The sequence below is a fragment of the Hippoglossus hippoglossus genome, chromosome 24 (genome assembly GCF_009819705.1).
Source record: "Hippoglossus hippoglossus isolate fHipHip1 chromosome 24, fHipHip1.pri, whole genome shotgun sequence".
Taxonomy (NCBI): Eukaryota; Metazoa; Chordata; class Actinopteri; order Pleuronectiformes; family Pleuronectidae; genus Hippoglossus; species Hippoglossus hippoglossus.
The window spans coordinates 9,417,165-9,440,723 of record NC_047174.1 but is presented as its reverse complement, the minus strand read 5'-3'; the positions used below and the strand labels follow the sequence as shown (position 1 = coordinate 9,440,723).

Here is a 23,559-nt window from a genome sequence, read left to right as displayed (position 1 = left end):
TTCTACACTTCACTTTTCTGTTTTCAAAGTTCTCGCATTCTAGGAAAAAAAATATGCATTGCAAATGTAATTTTAATGGGACTTATCCAACCTGACTTGGTGCGGCCGTGGTTGGCTTGATTATTGACACCCAGGGTCTGAGGCTTCAGTGGATCGGGTGGCATGGTGTAGCCTCCTTCCGGTCGGCCCGATACAGGGACCTGGATGTACGGCCCGACAGCGGCAACGCGGCCCAGAGTCCCAGGAGCTGGCTGTGGAGAGGGAGGCCCGTTGGCTCTGTTCAGCTGTAAGAGGAGAGAGTCAGAAAAGTCTCAAACAGAAACATCAGCTAAAAGATTTACTCCTTAAGTTTCCAGAGACTTGAAAAGCCAGAAGAATTAAAAATTTTCATTTCAACAACTTGTCTGAAGTGAGGTCTTAAGGAGACTTTCAGCTAAAACAATCTTAGGTGGGTGTGTGTTAAGCGCTCCTAGTCTTACAGGGAGGTTTTCTTTTTGACGTGCCTCAGCTTTTTTCTTGTAGAGGCGTTCCCGCAGCTCACTGATGCGCTTGTCCATGAGCGTCACTTCCATGTTGCGCTTGTTCAGAAGCTCCTTCTGCTGCTGCAGCTTGCTGTTCTGCTCGTGGTTCAACTTGTTCCGAATCTGAGGATGAAAAACCAGGAATCAAACACATGAACAGATTCAAACACATGAACAGATTCACCGGAACAAGATGGATAGTAGAACTAATAAAAAGCATTCACTAGATTTTCACTTACCTGAAGCTCCTGGTAGAGCTTACGGAGCTCCAGGGCTGCGACGCCGGTTACTTGGCCACCCAAGACGGTCTGTATGCCGTTGAGCTTTCCTCTCCGCAGGTCCTCCAGCTGCAGGCTGAGCTGCTCCACCCTTAGCACAGCAGATTGCAACTCTGCCTGCTTCTCTTGGAACAGGCTGCTGACTTGCTCAATCTCTACAGCTGCACAGGAGGAACAATACAATCAGTGAGATCTCTGAGGGGTGATAGCTCTTGATTTAAATCATCAGGTTAGATGGGTGTAATTTGTTAGAAAAACAACCCTGGCTATTGACTGTTTCTCAAAATGTGGGTGTGGTGCAAAAATAATTCCTCTCAAGCTTTTTTCCACTTATTCTAAAGTACGATTCATAAAAGGTAAAAACATTATTCCTTTAAGAAAAGCTAATTACATAAAAGATCAATTCAATCGATGAGATATTAAGACATTTAAAGTCTTTGAAAAGGGAAAAAGTTCACTGATAAGGGTCATTGAACTCTAACTTCAACATTAGATACATGTAAGGAAACGGACGGAGGAAGGAAGAAATTTCAACAGTGGTGGAACTTTTTGAGGAGAGACTTAAAGAGTTGGTAAGAACCTGCAGGCGTCTATATGATGTCACCGTAACTGGGCACAAGGACAAACAGCCTCTTTCTTAATATTATCACAAGCTCATCCACTGTCGCCATGTTTGTTGTTGTCAGAAACTCAACAGTGAAGTTTCTCTTTTTGTACGTAAACGCAACATAAATTAGCCCTTACTGTGAAAACGTGTGAATCCTCATGTTAAAGTGATCAGATCATGTAAATACGGTGAGTATACGTACACAAGTTGCCGTTGATGACCTTGCTGTAGTCCACCTGGCCTCTCATTGCCCGGATCTTCTTGAGCTTTGCCTCCTGGCTCTCCACCCGGTCCTTTAGCCTCTGCAGCTTCTCGCTCTCCGACACGGTTTGCTGCTGTCGCCGCTCCTGCTGCTTCAGGTAACGCAAACGTTGCTCCTTCAAAGAACGAGACAGAGATGTAAATACAATGTAAATACAAGGTGCAAAAGTGTGTTTAACTGCAAGATTGTACAGAAATATAAATGATAAAAGCTTTTGAATGTTCCGTCTGGTCAACAAGTCAAAAACAACTACACATGCATGGATATGAAACCGGCATGGCACCATCCCAAAGCTGACAAGACATCAGACATGTCGTAAAACTGGGCTAAACCCTTCTAGTGTATGCACTAAGTGAAATGCTGCGCTGTGTGGAGACTGTCTGAAGGCTGAAGACGGGGTCAGATGACTTCATCTCTCTTCCCAACCGAGAACTGCTCCAGTTAAGGTCCTAAAATAGGAGCTGACAGGCCCAGGTTTCCAAATGACTGCAGGGGCTTCAAGTGGGCCTACTTCTCAGACGCCACAACAAAGCCAATAAGTAGTCTTTCTATCGCCGGGTCTTCAGTGGGCTTCGTCTTGCATGACTGACCAGCAGCTAACCACAGGCACGGTGGTCGGACTGACTTAGAGCACTGGGACGCCACAGAGACCGACAGGGGGGGAACTGGTTGTGTGCAGGTTTGCCACCAAACTCCAGGTTGAAATCTACTTTTAATTATTCAGAGCGACGGTATCCTCAGTGTTTGATATTGCTGTACAGTCTGTGCATGAGTTCCTCTAAGCCTGAAGTATGAGTTCTGACAGAGTGGACAGTCCCAGCACCGTGACTCATATGGCGTCCCGTCTCATTGGTTACGTAACCATTTGTTTCAGGTCATGATGGGACACTTTGTTTCACAGTAGTGCCGCAGTCGTCTAACAGAGAGGCTCAAGGCTGTGTCCTGAATTTACCTGGCCTGCTGCAGCCTTAAGGTAATGACCTGCACTTTTCCAACAACCCGAGTACAGTATGTGTGTGACAGCCTCAGGACTTCTGCCAGTGTTATTGTGTTTTTGTGTTGTTGTGTCGTGTGAGTGTGCCCTATATTTTGTTGCAGGTTCCTGGTTGGGTGGAGCTGGAGGCCATCAGGGAAGTGGAGGCAGCTGGCCACTGCATCCCAGAAAGATTAAAAAAGACCTGGCTCATCCTGGCAGTCAGGTTTGAGTTTTGATTTTTGTGTTATTAATTCAGCACTGCTTTGTTTGTCTGGCTCTACTTCCTGTCCTGTCGGTTAAATTCTCCATTTTTGCTATCTTAATTAAATTAAAATGACTTTTTGATAATTAAAACCTCTTTGTTCTATTTAAATCATCACATTTCCTTCCTTTATTTGCTCTGTTCTCAGAGTCGATCTACGTCACGCAACATGTGAAATTAGGCAACCTATTATTAGTCTGTCTCCAACATAAGTTGAGGGTACAAACAGCATTTTTGAATCTGACTACATCAGCTGATCTTCTTCTAATATTTCTATTATAATTAAATAAATTCATCTTGAACTGTCCATGATTGCAAAATTCCTACAACATGCTGTTTTCCATTTGTTGAATTAAAGACCATTCACATATTCAGGGTTTTGAGTCATAGACGAAAGAATGAAGACAGGATGTTACCTTCGCCACAAGCATCTGCTGCTGAGCCTCGATTTGCTGCTGCTGCCGTGTGGCCATCTCCTGCAGCTCTGACAGCGTGAGCTCCACACGCTGATTCCCCACCTACACACACACACACACACACACACACACACACACACAGGAAGAGGTCAAGACAGATCAAGGAATTAAAATCTCTAGAATCTGAGCAGTGTCCAGATACTGACATCTGACTGGTGCAGACCGAGGTGAATAATAAATAAGGACTATATTAACATTTTCAAATGTGAGGTTGTACTCGTTGGTGCTGGGTCATTAATTCTTTTAAACATTGCAGAGGGATTTAGATTCATCGAGAGAAACACAAATTTTAATTTTGTTCAATAAGCCCAGCCTCATTTTCCCAATGGTCTCAACCTACATCATCAAAGAACAACAAAAACATCTGATTGAGTGCTGTTCATCCTGCAGTAGAAGTTCAGAGCTGAGGCCATGAAGTTGTTTTAGAGGATCAAGATGGGGAAACACCTTGTTTAAGATACTTGGCTCTGTAAGCCGTCAATACTCATGTTAATTTTTGGTTTTCAGAGCAATTTTACAGCTAATATAGAAGAGGGTACGAGTAGAGAAATGCATCTGGTATAAAAGTTACATAAGCTAAATATGTTGCACAGGAACAAAGCAAAAAAGGTTCAAAGAAACGAGACACGCAAAAAGCCATTTGCAGGAATGATTGTGAACACTGTCTGATTTCAGCAGCCAGAGGGTCAACAACAACACAGCGGCAGACGTAACAGCAGAGAGAGTCAGACTCTCCCTTCCTCCACAACAAGGCTCCAAATATCACTATGATGGGACTGTAATTGTGATGAAGAAGAGCCGAGGCTCTGAGGGGAATGTGTCACTCTGTGTTTGTGTACATGACGAAGGAGGCAGATCACCATCGCTTGGGGAGGAGAACACTGAGCTGATATAGTGAAGATATCAACAGACAGAGTTCACTGCAAAGAGTGCAAAGAGTTACCAGAAGACAATTTAGCTACGGCAAAATAAAAGATAAATCAGATTACTGTGTTTAGTTAGATATTAGATATGGTATCCACTCTCATTTCTTCACATCTGGTCTGTCCAGAAGATAAAGCACCGACAACTTCCTTTAATTAAAGCAAGGCTCTAGAAATGGAACGTGTTAATAAAGCATAGATGAATAAATATATAATGAATGTATTAAATCAGCAACATGTGCAGCCCAAAAATGGTGTCTACCTTCACAAAGCCAGATGAAGAAACTGTAAAATTGTACTCGAGATAAAAAAAAAAAAAGGTTCACTTTCATAGACAGTTAAGATTAAATTCTCTTCTTGAGCCAGAAATAAACACCACGTGTTGTTCAGATCGGAGAACAGAGGACGACTAGTGGCTATCACCTTCAATTCTGTTTGGACCCTCAAACTATCATCCTTCACACTTCTGAATTTCCTCAAAGCAGTTGCAGTCACCACACTGGCAGACCCACAGTGAGGGAGCAGAGAATACAGTCCCAAGCGCTACCAGACGTTTGCCTTTAGGAAGTGTGTTCAAAGAGGGAGGAGATTACACAGGAAATGTCATAGTGCCCCCTAAATAATACAGCATTTTAAAAGTAAAAGGATGAGTAAGAGGCATTGGAAGGATGACGACATTAAATGAATGCTTGATATGAGCCGTAACATGCGAGTAAAAAGAAGGAGACTTGGGCTAAAAAAAAACATGACATGCAAAACGCACTGCTCTTAGTGGATGAGAAGAGGCAGACATTTCTCTGACTCTCTTCTCTGAATAAAACAGGCTTCCTTTCTGAAGTCATTTGAGTTTTATGGGTTTTGTGAAGTGAGGGAACAATAGTTTACATCTTATAGTTCATCTCATTTCAGAAAACATGCAGCACAACAGCGTTTCCCCCGACCTGGCATTTATTAAGACATTTAGATCATTTAGATCTAAAAATGTCTGAGGTGACTCAACCCTTGCCAACATGGAGAGAGCGGGGGAAGCCACTGGCGCGTGACAACTGACAATTCACCCAAGGGACAAACTGGCACACACGCGCACACACAAAGACAGTGATGGAGAGAGTTGGAGAAACACCCAACTAAGCAGACCATGGACAGAGAGAGTGAGCTGCTGCCTTCGAATGGGGTCGTGTTTACCATTTTCACAATAAGAGTCCGTATGAATGCAGAATTTTCCAAAAGCTCAGACTTCATGAGTTGTGACGTGTTTGCTAACGTTTTCAAAAAGGACGAAGGCCACAGAGGTTTTAGAGGGGTGGTGGGGGGGGTTCCGGTCTACTTGCTGTATAAATTTGTACACAACTAATTTAATGTGGCTAAAATGGTCATATTATCATATTATTACTTATTGTGTCACATGCCGTATTGTGAGGAAATAGAGATATTTATTTATTTATGATTTATGCTAATATTTTCAGGATTTATTTGTGAGTTATAAGCCTGGGCAATAAAAATAATATTAATAATTATCACAATATGATTTTCATTAATAGCAATATAACAAAGGATCAATATATACTGATATACTACATATACATTGTGTAAGAAAAGGGAGGAGGTATAACACATAATTGTTCCACCATCAGATTGTTAAAACATTTGAGCAGTAATAATTTTAAATCGTTACGTTTTTTTTATTTTTTATTAATTTTGTGGTTGTCAAATAAAATGAGATGCTTCAGTGCTGCCAATAAGCTGTAGTCATCAATTATGGAAGCTAAAATTGTGATTGAGAAATAATGGAAACTGGGTGCGATCATTCCCTTGAGGCACCTCTGCTCTTTACGAGGCAGCGTCGCTCTCAGAGGATGATCTGCTCTGCTCGGTGGAGAGAGAGAGCCCCTAGGGTTTGGGCAGCAGCCCGTGGAAAAGCCAAAGCAATGATCCTCTTAGGACCTGTTATATCATCCAGCAGGCCGACTGGTATAATCCTCTAAATCAGATATTAGGAAGAAACTCGGACACATACGAGCCTCAGCACTTGGGAGGTCATGGGGAGCCAGTCATGCAGCTGATCAAGTTTCACTCTGAGTGAATGAATGATGATAAAATAGATGTCTTTCCCTGTCATGACAATGTGTAGGTTTTAATAGGTTAGTAGCACGATACTGGCAGTTAGCCACTCAACAGAGAGTTTGGCTTGGAGAGTGGATCAATAGCTGATATTTTGATCAATACAAATATGTATTAACTCAAGACTAGGCTCAAAAGATTGGATTTTCAGAATAATAAAAGGAATGGCTTCTGACTACTCTTGTGCTTCACTGCTAGAATCTTTTCCTTAAAAACAAACAGCACGACCCCTCCATCCCCTGCTGTGCTGGACTAGACCCTCCACCCTCAAGGTGGAATTAGTTACGATTCCTTGACCGCAACACTTTGTATTGTGAAATCTGGGACAGATGGTTGGAGAGAGAAAGGGTGCCACGCCAGAGGCTGCTCTTATCAGAGACACTCGCCTCTCTTAGCACACTGATCCCGAAGCTAAAGAAGAACATGTACCTGGAAGAAAAACACTGACCAAGTCTGGAAATGGAATCTGCTGACACCAGGGACTGTGAGGCCACTGTCAAACACCAGCTTCATATCAGAATCATTATATATCCACAGACACAATGAGTTATATGTCATTATTGTGATGCACAAGGATAAACCAACTAGACACCACTTTTAAATGTCATAACACCAGCTAGAATGTACCCGTGTTACCCTGCGAACACAGATTTCTTTAGGGGTATAAAGATTTCCCTGTAATATATTGTAAACCATGGTCCCTGTGGTGGAAAAGCAAAGGGTTCCTGCAAAGGTTCCTTGCTCCTGTAGTCAAAACACAGCTTGTGACATTAACCCAAACCCATCAATGAAAAGAGGGGACCCAAATGACGTGCTTCCTTCAAGTCCATTTCTATTTAAACATCACTTAGAAAACGCTAATGAAGTCTCACCCCGTTCTCATTGTGCTTCTCTCCAGTGTTTCCACTCCTGCGACTCGTCTGATCCTGAGACTGCTGACTCCCTGCAAAAAGAAACAGTCAGCGTCACAAACACGGGCCGGGCAGAGACAGACGAGTGCACACAGACGAGCGGATTGAACCATTGTCAGGAATAGTTTGAAATTTCACTGACATGATTGCACATGACAGACAGATTTGAGAACTGGGAAGAGCACTGCTGACTGAAGCCACACAACCCAAAGTTGATGGAGAGAGGAGAATAAATGATGTAAAGGACACAGGGAATGATAGAAAACTGGCCAGTTGTGCTATATTTCTGAAAAAAAAAAATAATAATCTACACAAACATTGACTTCAACTAAATTCAAAGAAAAATTATGCATCATAGTGAGTCTCTGATCTTGTACAGATGTGGTTAGGGTGAAGGATTTTAGGATTGGCTGCATTTCACACCTGGCTTTTTATGTGGCTAAACTTCATCCAAACACAAACACAAAAAGATTTGTGTTAATGCGATTTGTGTGTGCGAGGATTTATTCCTTCGACATGCCCCATCAAGCATCAATGACACCTTGATTCTTCGTCTTTGATATCCTTTTAAACTGTTTTTACAAAAGCATACCACATAAAAAAGGATGTTTGGAGTATGTGTACTGTTACGACTCGGTTCAAAGAAAGAACAAACACCACACATGGTTTGATTTTAACCCAGGTCAGGAAAGACGAGCGATACCAGGGTGAGACAAGGAGAAAAACAAACACTGACAGCAGCATCTGTAGCTGAGCAGCAGCCAACCTTCCATTCTCCTTCAGAGAGAGACGACACAGCTGACAGGGAAACCTCCAGCCAGTACGCACCTTGATCGCTGCTCTCCGTTGGTGAATCCTCGTGCCGGAGGAAGAACTTGACCTCTTGTTTCCGAGGCCCCCATTTCTGCAGGTGTTCGTACATCATGTGCTCGAAGGGGATGGCTCGCTCTGAGGGGGACACAGAAGTTAAGCGAGGGAGAATAACCTGATTAATTAGACACTTACACATTAAATAAGTCAAAGGGACATTCTGTAGTTGTGTCTAAGGTCAGGGGCTAAATCCTTCAGAGGCTGATAGACAGATTGCGTCACATCGTCGCAACTAGACTGTCCCATTTTTATGGTTTCGACATAAGGTTTGTAAGTTTAATACTGCTTGATAAAATTAACTAAACCACAGTACAGGTGCCTCAAACACAGCAGCATGTCAGTGAAGGGAGTGTGTGTGTGCGCTCTACTGTCTATTATCTGTTTCATCACAATCACTTTAACAACACCAACTACTGGATACTTTTTATCTGAGCCAATTTCTGCTACCAGCCGTTTGTGCGTATGACTTTCTGGATGAGGGTTTCAAAGAAAAGTTATTTTGGGCATTTCAAGAGGACAGAGCGCTGTGGGCTCAGAGAGGCCGAGAGACAAAGAGACCAACACAAAGACAGAGAGGTTTTAGGAGGTTTCGGGGGCCGACAGCCGCATTGTCAGACACCAGCCGAACACGATTGCATAACGCGGGTTAATAAAGCTCTTGGCTGGGACGTTGTTTTCAGTGGAGGAGTGGCCCCCACAGCAGAAAAACGCTGATAACACCGGGCTTGTCAGCACGATGACGGCGACGGGACCAATTCGTTGGGGCTGAGTGGAATCTGTTGTGACAGTGTGGTTTGTACTGGCACGTAACCCTTTTCTGACCAACCAAAATTCTACTTCAAGAGGTTCGCGCTAATCTGATAACAGAAGCGGAAAAAATCTATTTTTTAAAAAACACACTTTTCTTCTCAAGAGCTTCTGTGTGATTTTCTTCCAATCAAGGAATCAAGCATGGCCCCGTTCTGCTCCTGAACTTTCTTTAATAGAGTGGTTCTTTTTACGTTAATGAGGAAAGCTAAAGGCTAGTGCTTCACAAAATTACATTCTGGCGCTTGTGAGTGAGGTGTCAAGCTCTGTGATAATAGAGTTTCAGATTGCTTCACCTTCACGCATTCCTTTATGACACCCTCTGTTCATTCTCTTTAACACAGCACTGAACAAGTGGCATTCTGAGTTTCAGATAAACAGGCTCCATAGCAAGCGGCACACCTTCATCCGGTTCTTACCGTTGCCTCTCCAGACCTCAGCCAGGTGGCAGCCGCTCTCGCCGGGCTCCTTGCAGAACTCGACCACGTCGCGGCACGTCGTCTCAGGGGTGATGGGCACCTCAGTCACGGCCTGTTCCCCATCACTGAGGTACACTGTCAATATCATCTGGAAGAGGAATAATGAGGATGATCAATGATCCCACTGACTTTAAATAAAGGTATTTGACATCACATTACATCATGAACAAAACTCGTGAAAACATAAGCACAGTGGCACATGCTGGTTATGCTACATTTTTCTGTCCACCAGCCTGTTATTAGTTTGGAGCTGCTGGTGGACTCGTGCCTGTGCCTGCCACATTTCTGCTCTATATGACTAAGGCCTGCCATAGTGTTGAACATACACAGAGAGGCAACACATAGCAATGCAAGCCCTCACATGCTTCTGACTTCAATCACTTAAACAGTAAGAGCAAAGACCACCTTTGTCGGTTCTCAACTAATAACGCTCAAGACTTGTTGACTCTGTGGAAATGAAGGGGAACTAAAGATCTAAATTCTAAATGATAAACCACATTTACACATATACAGTATAAATGGAAGCTGCTAAATGGCTGAAGGTAAAAGCCTGGAGGTAGCACATGGAGCATATAAGTGAACTTTGTACCTGTAATTATCAGACTATACAACACAATCTCAGTAAACTAGTATATAGGCGTCACAAGGAAATGTAGCTGCAAAATACAGAAGACCTTTGGACTGATCCATATGGCACTGCCTGTCTAGTTTGCATTCTCAGTTTGAATATAAGGTCTGAGATGATTCCTCAATTAATCATACCAGTCGACTGGAAATCAATAAACAGTTTGAAAATATCCAATATTAGTATTATGATTTAAACTGCAATATTTTACAAATTATTATCACCTTTAATAATGTCTGGACCACTATTTGGCAACAGATGAATTTGTCAATGAAGGCATTTAAAATGAGCTGCAGCTTCTCATATTCAAACACAGAAACTACATTTTTGGTTATACGACTATGAATTGATGATGAATGAATTCTCTATCAGCAAGTGTGTATGTAATCTCATACACACACACACAAGTTCCAAAACCTCCAACATATCTCCTAAAGGAGGAAATTGGAGGAAGGCAAAAAAGGAAGAAATAAAATCCCCAAATCCAGATGGTCCGAGCTGATAAAAACATATCTAAGAAGATTCAGTCTTGGCAAAGTCCTGACTCCCTGGGTTTAATATTTTATTTAATCCTGTAAGTCGTGAAAAAAAATGTAAACCAATGAATTCATTTTCATCATTTGGCAACTTGTCTCTTGGTAAAACTAAAATAGGACCCTCCGTTGAAATTAATCAACAATTTGGTTGAATAAAGAAAACAAACCAAACGAGAAGAACAGTAAATAAAAAGCATGTTTTCTCGTGTAATTTGGGTCCATGGCAGGTGAGAGCCAGTCAAATGGATTAATGGAGTAGCAGACAGATTTTCATTGTTTTCTCTAGCACAAAGCACTGCAGGGGGTTGAGGTGTGCCTTCCTGTTTCACTACAGTGGAGTGTCACTGCACAACAACAGATCTGTGATGAGCAGAGACCCGAAATGGAAAATCAATAACAAAGCCAGGCATTTTGGAGGGATGTTCAAATGTGTTCAGATAAAAATGTGAGTTGTTGTGGCCTTTTGCAAGTTGCATGTGGTTTCATCCAGTTGTTAATTAAGAAAAGGGGAAATCTTCTCCATATGTCAGAAGCATCTCTTGTTAATGGTTTACTAGTTGAATTTGGTTGAACAGGTTTGATTTTGAACCAAAGTAACTGTGATTCAAACTTCACAGTGACTATACAAGTAATTTAAATTAAACATAAATGTCGTCTGAATCCCTTAATGACCATCTAGTCTAATGAACACACCAGTTTGTCAACATATGGCTCATAGTGTTGAACTTTAGCCGACAGCTTCAAACTAAATCGATGGAAAATTGCAACAAAGAAAAAAACACCTGCAAAAGGGCAAAAATTCAATCACCAACAAACAGCGTTTGACAAATGACTCCTTTTTCAAGGGTCGTTCAATTTTCAGGGACGCGATGATTCTTTCAAATCGACTTTTCTTAATGAAAAACAAATATTTAAAAAGTATTACCTGCACTATTTTACACAAGCACACTTTAGAAGGCACTTCAGTGCAGAGCAGCGATGTGTGTGACAGTGTATGTGGCCTCAGGGTGCATCTGCAGTTCTATAATATTTATCAGCATCTATACCACTGTCATAAATAATCTAGCTGTGGTCACCGAGATGCCTATGGATTATGAATCCTGCACTTTCTCCGAGACAAAGTGACTCATCCTCTGTAATGACGCAGCTTTGTTATTAATTGACATTTTCTGCAGCAGCACCACGGGAACAATAAGATCATTTGTGCAACTTCCACTCAGCTAATGAGGATTGTAACAGCTCACATTTAGGCAAAAACTGACAGTAATGAAATGGTGCTGGAGTCGAAGCAAATGTCATCTCTTTAGGCAAATCCAACAGACAACCATCCATACCACACCATCCCTCAGCGCATGCTGCTTTTGTCTATGTCCAGAGACTAGTGATGGAAGTCACTTTTGGGACCTGATGTGCAAGAGCATTAATAGCAAAAAAAAGCACATTTATATATGTAAATATGCTGTTATGTCCATATTTTACTGATAATTACTTTGCTAATCCCCAAGTTATATTGGCGTGCAAGCAGCTGCATAACAAGATACAACAGATCCCAATGAGGCCAGTCTGAACACAGATAACGCTGATGCCATTATTTAAATTTTTTCCTGTGAAAATTCTAAGATATATGAAATTAGTGTAGGGGGCAAATTGTGCACACTTATATACAATCATGTTCAATGTACAAAATAACATACATTAGAAAATGTAAAGTAAAAAATAAAATAAAACATAATGGCAAACTAAATGTAATGGCACTACTAAATGTCCTTGAAAATAAACTTTCAATCATCACAAGCATTCAACCAATCAAACACGATGAAGTGCAAATTTGTGCCTAAGGGAAACAATCGCAGACAGCCCACATAGAATATTATCAAATATAACTCTGCATCGATAGAAACATATATGTCCAAAGAGTGAACATGCAGAAATATAGAAACTCCAGTGGCTCAGCTTGCTGACCTCTGAAGAAATACAAACCGCCCTCACTAAGTTGCGTCTACCCATGCTCTTGGCTCTCTTGATCGCCCTCCGCTTCCTCCTGATCTCCTTCTTCGGCAGCCGGTGGTGCTCCTTTGCCCAAATGGGGTTCTCCTTGGAGAGGCTGACGAGGCCACGCAACACTATGGTCACAAACCTCTTCATCGTAGCACCGCCGCTTTTGCGGGACTTAATAGTTACGCCATGCCAAGCCAACCTCTGAAGCCGAAAGCGGCGTGCGCGTTAGAAAAGTGCTGCGGAGGAGACTTGGGAGAAGAAAAAAAAACACTTTCTGGATGTGAGATTCAGGAAGGGAGGGGAAGAAGGGAGGGAGAGAAACAAACAGCAAGAGAGAGAGAGAGAGAGAGAGAGAGAGAGAGAGAGAGAGGGAGTCAGGTTGGCGGGTGTGGGAGGAGGGGGTGGACGCCAGCAAGTCGTCCTATTGGAGGAGTGTCCCCGGGATGTGCAAGTGGCTGCAACACCAACAACTAGTCGAGAGCAGTTTGACCACAGCTGTGACTGGCGGGCAGGTCAGGACACTATCAAGTAGACTCAAGACAGGGATCATCTGTCCACTTTGTGTTGGCCAAACACGACTAGAAACACATGGTCTGTCGTGCCTGATGTGTAACGCTTGAGTGAGCATCACGTGGAGGTAGGGGCATTTATCATTTAACTTCTGAGAGGGAGAGGGATGCTTGACTGGTCCGATCTTCTAGTAGGATGACTCACACAGTCATTTCCTCTCACCAGCCCTGTCACTCATTCACTCACGAGAAGGCAGAGCACAGGGAAGACAGATCTAATGCAATAGTGTTTCCTGAGAGCACAAACTTTAACGCAAAACATTTCTCAAAACGGCACAGACTAAAAACAAACAAGGACAAATGGAACTCCTAAACTTATTCGACAAAAAAAAAAAAAATGGAGCAGTAAAATAATTCTTCCCAAATTAAATTCACCATCACATTATGAGCAGAATTAGGCATGATTTTGCTGAGTCATCTGTCGTGAGCACACAAAACACTTAATCGTCCCATTCATTGAGGACACGAGCAGGTTGCCTTTGACTAAACAGAAAGTGCTGTGTAATCTGGACAGTTCACGCAGCCCAAATATGCCGAACGCTGCCCATCTGGCTAAAAATGGCACTGAACCATATGGAGGAGAGATGAGGTCATTACGTGACAAATGACAGTGAAAAAAAAAAAAAATGAACCCTCTGACCTGCCAGGTTTTCTGTAAGCCGAGTTAGGACGCTGCTGTTTTACTGTACAAGCAGAAAACGAGCAACAGATCAAATTCTAAATACATTTCCTTCAAATAAAGACAATTTCAAAAAGATGCTTCAGGACTACAAGTGTGAGCCACAAACCCAATTCTAACGACAGCTGCTTTGCTATTAAAGACTAATAGAGGTTATATGTATTTCTATTCATATTTATGACCATTCTATATTCTTTTAGCTTGAAAAGAATAAGACAAAACAATGAGAAAGTATCAGATTCAAGATGCAAGATTCAATGAGCTGTTTAAAAAAACATGCTTCTCTTTGATTGAGAGCTGACAAATGCACATTAGAGGACGGCATTAAGAACATCTTATTAATAATGGATGCTTATTTTACAAGAAAGAAAGGTGACGTGGGAGGCTGGAACAGGTGGGAGCTGTTAAATAAATCAATAACTGGCTCTTTTCATCTGTTCGTGGTGACTTTGGGGAAAAGACTTTAAAGTAATACTTCAGTCACATCCATTAAATTTACGACATTACTTTTTAACAACAAATGAGTTAAGATATTACTGCCATGGCTTGGATGGGGCCGTTCTAAACCAGCACACACACAACCCCCCCCCCCAAAAAAATTGAAAAGCAACAATAAGATGCAATGTTTATTTGTCCTGTACGTCACGCGCTGCCCGGCTCCGTAGTGTGAGATTAATGCCACTTGACAATCTACTCAGCTCAGAAGTTCCCCCTTAACAACAGAGCATTAGTCGACGCAGCCACACAGACCTAGATCTGCCCGGGTCTCATTGGCTGCTTGAGTCACGCGAGAAGGCAAGCACGCGGTGGGGCTGCCTCTCTGCCCGACTGGCTCTTTGACTCTGATAGCCTGTCGGTGCCACAGGGTACAAACATGCACCCGGGCTGCCATCGCACTCAATCCTGTGAAATCGGTGGCAGCGGCAAATACCGAGTGCTATGTAGTCACTCCTGCAAACTTAATAGACTCTCCGAAGTTGTGCTCGTGACACTGCATTTTCAACCAATCATTTTTTTTAAAAACACAACTGACGCGAGACTGAATCACGTTCGTTCATGATGACACCTGACTGAACCGACTGTAAACGTATCCTGCTTTTAAGTCCATGTTCCCCATCGCTGAAGGCCAAAGGGGCCTGCGGTCTATCGCTGCATTCTCAGCACTAAACCTAACAAAGGAAGACCCAACAAAGCGGTGCTCCGATAGAGTTGCCATTCAGGTGTTCTATTCTCTGCTACACAGAGCGTCTTGAACAATGACACCAGGGAAAACAACAGATGGAAAATAGTTCTTGATTGTACCCACTGCCTTAAATATAGAGCGTTGTTACCAGAATTACACAAAAACTAGTGGATGGATTTCCACTAAACTTAATGCAAGGATGTGATGTAGATCAGGTGGGAAACCAAAACATCTTTGGTAGAGATCCAGATCAGGGGACGAGATTCAGGATATTTTCAAAGAAGATTTAAGGATCTTGATGAAACAAATCAAGCATGTTTATGGGAATGATGTTTATGAGTGTGTGCAATTGTGTGCAGAAAATCTAGATCTAGTGAATTTAAATGTGATTTTGTGTGTGAGTGCCATTCACGTCATTGTTATTACAAAGAGAGTAGAGAGTATGAAGTCAACACATCCTATTCTCATACACAGCACTGCAATTCCACAAACTCATTTTTGTATATTTGCAAGCATGTTCAATCTTGTGAAGAAAACCCATTAGATTCCTTGTGCTAAAAGCATATAGACGATAGACCATAATCTCTGTTCGTCCAGTTGTGACAAGCAGGCACTGTAACCATCTACATGAGAAAACCTAAGTCCTGCAGCTATATGGCCTCACGTCCCAGAGACACTGTGCCGCAGATAAAGGCACGTAGTGAGATAAAGTTAAGCTTTCGGGAACTGATCTCACTTACACAGTAGATTAGCGCGGCGGCGGCGGCGGGGAAGGCAAATGGACGGATTATCTCGTGTGAACGTGGTGAACACGGATTGTCAGGATACCGAACCGTCCCCCTTCATGTGCACCTGGTCCTTTTATGATTTCACGCTGAGGAAACACACGACTATCACAAGTAAATGATGTATAATCCCAAATGCCTGAGATTACACACTCCTCTTGCTGCTGCTCGTGTGAGGAGAGGGACACCAGGCAGTTTCCCATCTTGGGCTAAACAACCAGCAGCTATTGAAGGTACTGATCTCATAATAATAAATGACAATCAATCATTTTCTCATGCCTCAGGGCTGCAGGGGTTGTATGTGTGTGTGCACTTACCGGCATCATATTGGCAGCTGTGGCAGGTCAAATCTAAGGGCATGGGCCACTTGGTCGGTTCTGTTCACCCGCTTCACCGCAGAGTCTGCACAGACCCACCTTGTCTGTAAATGGGTTCTGCTTCCACCAGTGTGACAACCAGCTGGGCCTCAGTCCTCTCTGTGAACCCAAACAGTGATCTCGTGTTTAGCTGCTACAACACCGGACACTGTCAGTGTATTAAGCGCTGGCTGGTCGAGGCAACACCGGATGTAAACAGCGACCGTAAACGATGGTTTAAATGGCCCAGGCGTGGCTCCGTGCAGCTGCTGCTACAAACAAGCCGACGGTTACTCTCACTTTTAGCTAGCTCGCAAAGCAGGCAACAAAAAAACCAACAAGCGGTACACAACAGCTCAGTGATAACACGTCATTACACAGTAATTACACTCACCACTGTCAGAGACAAGTCATTGTTGCAGCGAGTAAATCCACGGGGGTGCTGAGGACGCGGAGCTAGCCGGACCAGCTGTCAGCCAGCCAGCTAGCTTGATCTCCAGTCAAGTGTTAGCCGCGTTAGCTGCTTGAGCGGCGGCGATAAGAGGACGCTGTGCGGGCCGATCTCTCCGCTCTCCGTGGCTCCTTGCGCCGGGTCTGGGCGCACATCGGCACCGACTGTCGACGGTGTGGGTCTCAAGCAAGCGAGCACGACAACATGTCCGCCCGGGACGGTGATTTCCTCCGCGGCTGGGTCGCTGTGAGCGGGCTAGCGATGGAAGTACAAATAGCTGGGTTCCAGTTGTTGACGGAGGGGAGGGGCGGGGCCACACCGCAGCGGCAGCAGCGACGCGTTAACGTCGCTCGGTCAAGAGTGAAACGTCACGGTGATCTCCGGTGTGATCCATGCACAGTCTCCGGTGTGATCCATGCACAGTCTCCGGTGTGATCCATGCACAGTCTCCGGTGTGATCCATGCACAGTCTCCGGTGTGATCCATGCACAGTATATGGTGGGATCCATACACCCAAAGACTGTGTATGGATCCCACCGGAGACTGTGTCTGGATCAAACCGGGATCATAGTCTATGATGTGATCCATACACAGTCTATATGTGGTGATCCATACACAGTCTATATGTGGTGATCCATACACAGTCTATATGTGGTGATCCATATAGAGTCTATGGTGTGATCCTGGCTCTCAACTACAATACAACATTAAAATATATAGAGATGTGTACAATATCTCTGCAATATACACATCTCATGTATACACAAGTGAAGTGGCAGTGGGAGCTGCAAAAGGAAGGATAAGTCTCTGTTGTTTTAAAACAAGGTCCTAAAGAACAAACCAGGCTCTGATCATTGGACCCCTTCTGCACAAGAGGCATACAAGGTTTGAAGTATGGGTTGTTTGCAAATGACAGCATGTAAAGATTTTCATGTTTTCCTGTTTTCCCACTTTTAAATGTGCAACAAAGGATAAAGTCATCGTTTGAGGCCTGTTGCTGCATATGAGGTCATTACCTCCATAATACAAAAGCTATTGGCCTCTGTCTGAGTTTGAAGTTACACCAGTGGCATCAAGTGGCAAAAAGAGAGAACTGACAGTGTTCTGTACCAAACTGTTGTAACATGAGCATATTGATAAAACGGAAACTATGTTGAGCCCAATTGTTTTAACATATTGGATTTCTGCATTTTTTTTTGACTGGAATACACAGCTGCAAACACTCCATCCAGTGTCTGTAAAGTGGTGTAAAGGCTTTATCAGAGATGATCACATGAGTTGCAGCTTCTCAAGAGCTTTTATTAATAATATTATAATATTAGGAGACATTTATCTCAGTGCATCAGACAGGTTATAACACTTATAAAAGTATAAGCAGTTGACATACTTCATAAAAACAAAGAAACAAAGAAAACTGACAACAGGTTTGTGAGGTTTGTTCAATTTTCCTTTCTGAAGAACACATTTATGGTAAAAAAAGACAAACAATTAAATCGCTTCTAATATGGGATTTTCAAACCATGAAGATATCAGATAGATATATAATTATCTGATAAGATGTAATTCTCCCCTCGTTGATGTGTTGATAGTCACACCAAATGGCATTTGATGGTGCACGGAAAGGTCGACCTTTTCCAGCTTTCACCAACGGAATCAACCAGCAGTGCGGACGACTACGCATCATTTAAACTCATTAATAAAAAACAATGTTGAGTCAGATAGAAAAGTGATTTCAAATTAAAATGAGCGAAGCTACATGACAGGAAATAACATGTAAACATTGATGCTTTGTGTCTCTTCATTTGACCTTCCCGCGAGTCTTCAGCTGAGACAGCACTTTATCTACCTGCAACAGAGCAGAAACCAGAACTAATACAGTTTTCACAATACTTTGGTTCAGTGGATAGAGCCAACTTAAAGTTCTCATAAATCACATTATACAGAAGGAAAAAAATGAAGCGATCATAAGGATAGTTTTGGTTTTCAAACCATCAAAGGAGCTTAGAGAATAAACAATTACCAAATATTTATAACTATTATAAGGTATTTATAAAAACAAAATCTGGAGTTAATAATTACAGTGACAATTTGCAATGACTTGGGATATAATAAAAAAAATCACATCAGGACATGGAAAAAGTAAAAATAGGCAATTGTTGATTTCTAAATGAACTTTACACGTTTAAATGCATTTAGGATAAAAAGATGGGCTTTTTGTAGCTACCCAATTATGTGATTAATGGAACTGCTAATATCATTAATCACTATGATTTTTTATTTTATTTACTAGAAATAATCAATTGTGTTTAAGTGCTACACTAAGTAAATAAATGATATTTTGTTGGGAGCCTCTATACAGAACAGTAACACTCACTGTGATGAACCAGTGAGACTGTGGCCCGTAGTGCAGCTGTGACTTGAAGTTCATCGTACTGGCTGGAGCCAGAGCGTGGAGGTGGAGGTGTGGGACGGAGCAGAACGGAGGAATATGAAAACCCATCCTGCAAAGATTCAACGTGGGGTCGAAAGAACTTTGTAAATGAAAGCAGTTCACTACTGACACGACTTGAGGAGCCATTTATTGATTTGATGGTAGAGACCAGGGGAGAGGATTCACCTGACGTCATCCAGGTCGCTGACTTTATTCTTCTCCAGTATACTCCTTCCCATTTTTTCCATCTGCTCCACTATCAACAAACACATCAAATATGGCCCATTCATACAAACCAATAAATGCTTAATAAGAGAGTAAAATGATCATCTGATTCTAAGGGACAGCATCTCAGGTACACTTTTGCTTTTTAGTAGAAACTTGATATTGATTCAGTGATATCCAGCTACTACGGAATAATAACTGGAATCTCATCTTCACAGTTATGGTAAATGGTATATATATATATATATATGGGGGGGTTCTATATAAGCTAGAACCGCCACTGACCTAGAGGGACGTCGGTTCCCTGCAGAGCTTTACAGTTGTCGATGTGCATCCTGGGAACGATGAGGTAGTGATGAGTGGCTCCAGGCTTCACGTCACGGAAACAGAGAAGCTGCTCGTCCTGCTCGGGGACAGACGTGGGGTGGGTCCAGATGTTGTGGAGCGTGTCAGTAAGTTGTCGGTAATGTCTGTACTTACACTCAGCAGGATCTCTGTGTCCGTGTCGTTGTCCCCGATGCGGCAGAAGGAACAGACGTCCTCCTCAGACTCCATGACTGGTTTTAAAGTCACGGTTTGGTCACTCAGGTCGAAGTGAAACAGCTGGGCGTGTCTGTTGCTGCTGTGACGTCAGCGGAAATACAGGTCATCGAGCCTGTCCACTGCTGCGTTCATGGACACCACGTAAAATGTATCTTCTGAGTTCTAAACAATGTCAGACATCCAGAAGAATAAAGTGCCAAAAGTGGGAGTTTTTTATTTTTATTTGTTGCGATTGATTATGATTTATGTAAACTGCCTGGGAAATTATCAGATTTCCACCTTCAAGTGCACCTCGGTTAGCATTTAAAGACATTGGAAATTCACTCATTATCTATTCACCACTATGCCGGTGGAGGAAGGGTGAAGTGTTTGAGTCCACAAAACCCTTTTGGAGTCTCAGGGGTAAACAGTGTTGCAGCCAAATCCAATACAATTGAAGTCAATGGTGACCTATTCTTCAAATGTAACAAACAACAGAAAAAAACCTGCCTCCATACTGCTCCTGTGGTGTCATCCAAGTGTCCGTAAGCCCCGACATTCCAAAAAAGACTCGAAACAAGTTCATTTACACCATGTTTTTAGCCTAAATGTAAAAAAAAATCGCGAACGTGATTTAAAAAAGAATTCATTACTTGAGCAAAGCATTTTTAAGCAATACACATCTTTAAAGAACAACACAAAGTGATATGATGACGGCCTTGAGGTGATGTTTACACCAGAAGCTTTTTGCCTCATAGAAGCTTTATTACCAAAGCTATTTCAAATGATCATATGCATACATGGTGCATCCTGTATTCTTAAATAAATCTGTGTTCCATAAAATACACACAACAAACAGGTAGTAATTAAAAACCATCTTTAAACATCCTTAAATGCCTTTCAGTGCTCTGCAGTAGTGAAGATGTTTTGTAGCTGCTTGCATAGATGTTCTTCCTGCAAAGACAAATTAGTTTACTCAACCACGGCGTAGAAAGATTGTCCGAATACAATACGGACATACACTGAAGTTACTGAATATAGCCCAGTATCTGCATTTACGTAACGTAGGCCTAGCATTTATTATCATCATTTTTATCATCACTACTATTAATATTATTAATCATTTTTTAATCATGCTTTGTTATTGTTTCCATGAGAAATACAGCAGCCTCAACCATAGCAGGTATGGTAATGAGTACATATATGGAAGTCAAATTGTTCAAAAAAACATAATAAACAAAAAGTACATATACACACGTACAAATGGGTTTGTAAATTTGCACACATTCCCAGTGTCTACGTGCATCTGCGTGATGCTGCTCTCGTACAAAATAGAGACTGTGTGTACATACCGTGTAGCTGAGACACATATAAAACACATTTAGAAACAAGTGAACGAAACAAAATATATAATAAAATATAAAAAAATATGAATTATTAGTATTATATAAAGGTCTCAAGCTTACTATGTAATGTGCTTTGAGATAATTTAAGATGTGATGAGGTGCCAATAAATGAAACTGAATTTAATTAATGTTGAATACAGAAGAACACTGAGAGGATCAATGAAATAAGGTGTGATGGAACAGCTCGTCCCCAGTACTCACAGTAATAAAAGAGCTGGTGTCTGGTATGAATTTATAATCCATGTATTCTAAGATTTGGCTGGTGGGGGCGAGCACGTGGAGGTGGAGGTGAGCCACTGAGATGTAGGGCGGTTTGTGGAAGCCCAGCCTGTGGAGCCGAACACATCAGCGCGGTTATCAGCAAATTGACGAGCAAGTCAAAGTGCAGCTTCTAAGATTCCAGAGGAGGAATGAAAAACCTCACCAGAGAGCAGACTTTGAATTTAAGTTACACTCATATGGTTTACATTAGTTTGGAGTTTAAAGGTTCATCATACATTTAAATGAATCATATTCATTTAAAATACATAAAGCAAAAGTATTTATTCATCCCTTGTGTTCATTTGGAATGACGTAACACACACACTCTAGCTGTCTCCACCCACCTTGTCTCCGTCATATCAGTGATCCCTTGGTCTCGTAGTACATTTCTCCCCATTTCAGCCATCCTCTCAACTGTTGGAGACAGGACTCGTCAGTAACGCTCTGATTAAACAGTATCCTACTGACGTTTGGCTGTTCATATTACCTGGTATGAGCCTTTCACAGACAGTGGTATCTGCCTCTATGTTTGTTAATATGTACCAATATCCCTTCTTTTATTTAAAAGAATGAACAATGCAGAAAAGATGTACGGTTATGTTTACATTTTACAGAAAAAACATGTTTATTTTCTTAATTCAAATTCCCTCTTGCAATCCAAAGAGGGGATGGACCAAATTAGTTGACATGACACAGAAACAAATTTCTGTATGTACGTATGTGTGTTTATGTAGCTGTTATTGTGTTTTATTTTTTTGTACAGTTATTAATATTCAAGTTTATGGTTAATAATAATTACATGTTTACATTATTTACTTGCCATAAAAAATAGTTAAAGAAACTGAATAACAATTCCTGGATCCGCCCCTTAATCCACATCCACACTAAAATGTAATGGCTTCTTCTCAGGCCGCAGGCTCCATTCTCATCTGTTTAGCAGTTTTTGTCTCATCCTGCTAACAAATTAAAAAAAGACACACAAACAAACAGATTATAGGTCACTGACTGAGGTCGATGTGTCCGCTGTGCAGTGACAAGTAGCTGCATATGTGCTGTCTGGGTACAACCAGGTAGTGGTGAGGAGCAGCAGGGTCAATGTCCCTGAAACACACCATCCACTCGTTCTGTGAAAACACGCACACGCACGCGCGCGCGCGCGCACACAGACGCACACACACACACACACACACACACACACAGCCATCTGTTATTTGAACTAACTCGTATAAACTTTGTGATACTGTTAATTTCAAATAAAATAAAACCGTTATAACGATAATCATAATAATAATGTTTTTCAAGTGCTGGTCATTCTCTGCTGATGTTTAAAACCACAACCTTCGCTCAGGAGCAAAAATCAATTTTAAAACATAAAATAAATAATCATGTGACATGTATCCTGATAATTATCAATATCGATGGATATGCACATGTTTATCCACACCAGTCATAGTATCCAGGGGTAGTTTCACTTCCTCTTCACACTGCGGTTGCTTATTTGTCCAAAACTGTGTCCCGAAGAAAGCTTTGTCACTTTGCTTGGATCTAAAATGTTTGTACCTCGGAGATAATTTCCGTTTCTTTGTCCCGATCGTTGGCGATTAAACAGAAAACACAAGTTTCTGCGACAGCGTCTGATTCTCCTCTCGCCATGTTCCGTCCAGTCTATGGTTCCATCCAGGAAGCACACGCGACGAAGATCGTCTATGTCTGCGAAGATGGATGAAAATCATATCAAAAAGTGGTTGTGGAGGTTTCAGCTCAGTGACACTTGTTACTTTAATGAAATATACATTTTAGAAGCAAAAAAGTTAACTTTACATTGATAAAAGTTAAACTTGTTATTGGTATTAACTGTCACAGTTACCAATCAGCTGGTGTATGACTCACAAATTACGATAAATAGTAAAGAAATTAAGATAAAATAGCATCCACCCCTAGATTTAGTTATTTACTAATTTACTTTCTCTGAATTGCTTTCACTTTAATATCTAACTTTTTATGTCTTTTTTTTATTGTTTATTTATTCCTCTTTTAGT

General features: G+C 41.8%; 3 protein-coding genes across 8 annotated transcripts in view; all 3 read right to left on the bottom strand.

Annotated features, from left to right (window-relative positions):
• Window positions 1–17,021, bottom strand: part of ppp1r13bb (protein phosphatase 1, regulatory subunit 13Bb) — a 28,778-nt gene extending 11,757 nt beyond the window's left edge. Inside the window, exons 1-10 of one of the 4 annotated variants that reach the window (XM_034579436.1) lie at window positions 16,619–17,021; window positions 16,186–16,344; window positions 9,434–9,581; window positions 8,166–8,285; window positions 7,299–7,369; window positions 3,323–3,424; window positions 1,609–1,783; window positions 761–960; window positions 504–644; window positions 92–284 (exon numbers count right to left, since the gene is read on the bottom strand). In XM_034579436.1, the coding sequence (XP_034435327.1) occupies window positions 92–284; window positions 504–644; window positions 761–960; window positions 1,609–1,783; window positions 3,323–3,424; window positions 7,299–7,369; window positions 8,166–8,285; window positions 9,434–9,581; window positions 16,186–16,194 (1,159 nt within the window). In that variant the 5' untranslated portion in view covers window positions 16,195–16,344; window positions 16,619–17,021. Of the gene's footprint in view, window positions 1–91; window positions 285–479; window positions 645–760; window positions 961–1,608; window positions 1,784–3,322; window positions 3,425–7,298; window positions 7,370–8,165; window positions 8,286–9,433; window positions 9,582–16,185; window positions 16,345–16,612 lie in introns of all 4 variants that reach the window. The other 3 variants (XM_034579435.1, XM_034579434.1, XM_034579437.1) reach the window with 3 other exon arrangements.
• Window positions 17,022–18,157: 1,136 nt separating this feature from the next.
• Window positions 18,158–20,056, bottom strand: LOC117758082 (histidine triad nucleotide-binding protein 3-like). Of its 3 annotated transcripts, none has more exons than XM_034579438.1 (5): window positions 19,812–20,056; window positions 19,617–19,734; window positions 19,293–19,401; window positions 19,050–19,176; window positions 18,158–18,521 (listed from the first exon to the last, which is right to left on the bottom strand). In XM_034579438.1, exons 1-5 carry the CDS (start codon window positions 19,884–19,886, stop codon window positions 18,474–18,476), a joined length of 477 nt encoding a protein of 158 aa, XP_034435329.1. In that variant the 5' UTR covers window positions 19,887–20,056; the 3' UTR covers window positions 18,158–18,473. The 3 variants fall into 3 exon arrangements, with proteins under 3 accessions (XP_034435329.1, XP_034435332.1, XP_034435331.1); XM_034579441.1 differs by having other exon boundaries at window positions 19,050–19,111; XM_034579440.1 differs by having other exon boundaries at window positions 19,293–19,362.
• A 434-nt stretch (window positions 20,057–20,490) lies between these two features.
• LOC117758080 (histidine triad nucleotide-binding protein 3-like) lies at window positions 20,491–23,204 on the bottom strand. Its single transcript, XM_034579433.1, has 5 exons — window positions 23,081–23,204; window positions 22,527–22,644; window positions 21,865–21,934; window positions 21,461–21,587; window positions 20,491–20,807 (listed from the first exon to the last, which is right to left on the bottom strand). Exons 1-5 carry the CDS (start codon window positions 23,171–23,173, stop codon window positions 20,754–20,756), a joined length of 462 nt encoding a protein of 153 aa, XP_034435324.1. The 5' UTR covers window positions 23,174–23,204; the 3' UTR covers window positions 20,491–20,753.
• Between the last annotated feature and the right edge of the window lie 355 nt (window positions 23,205–23,559).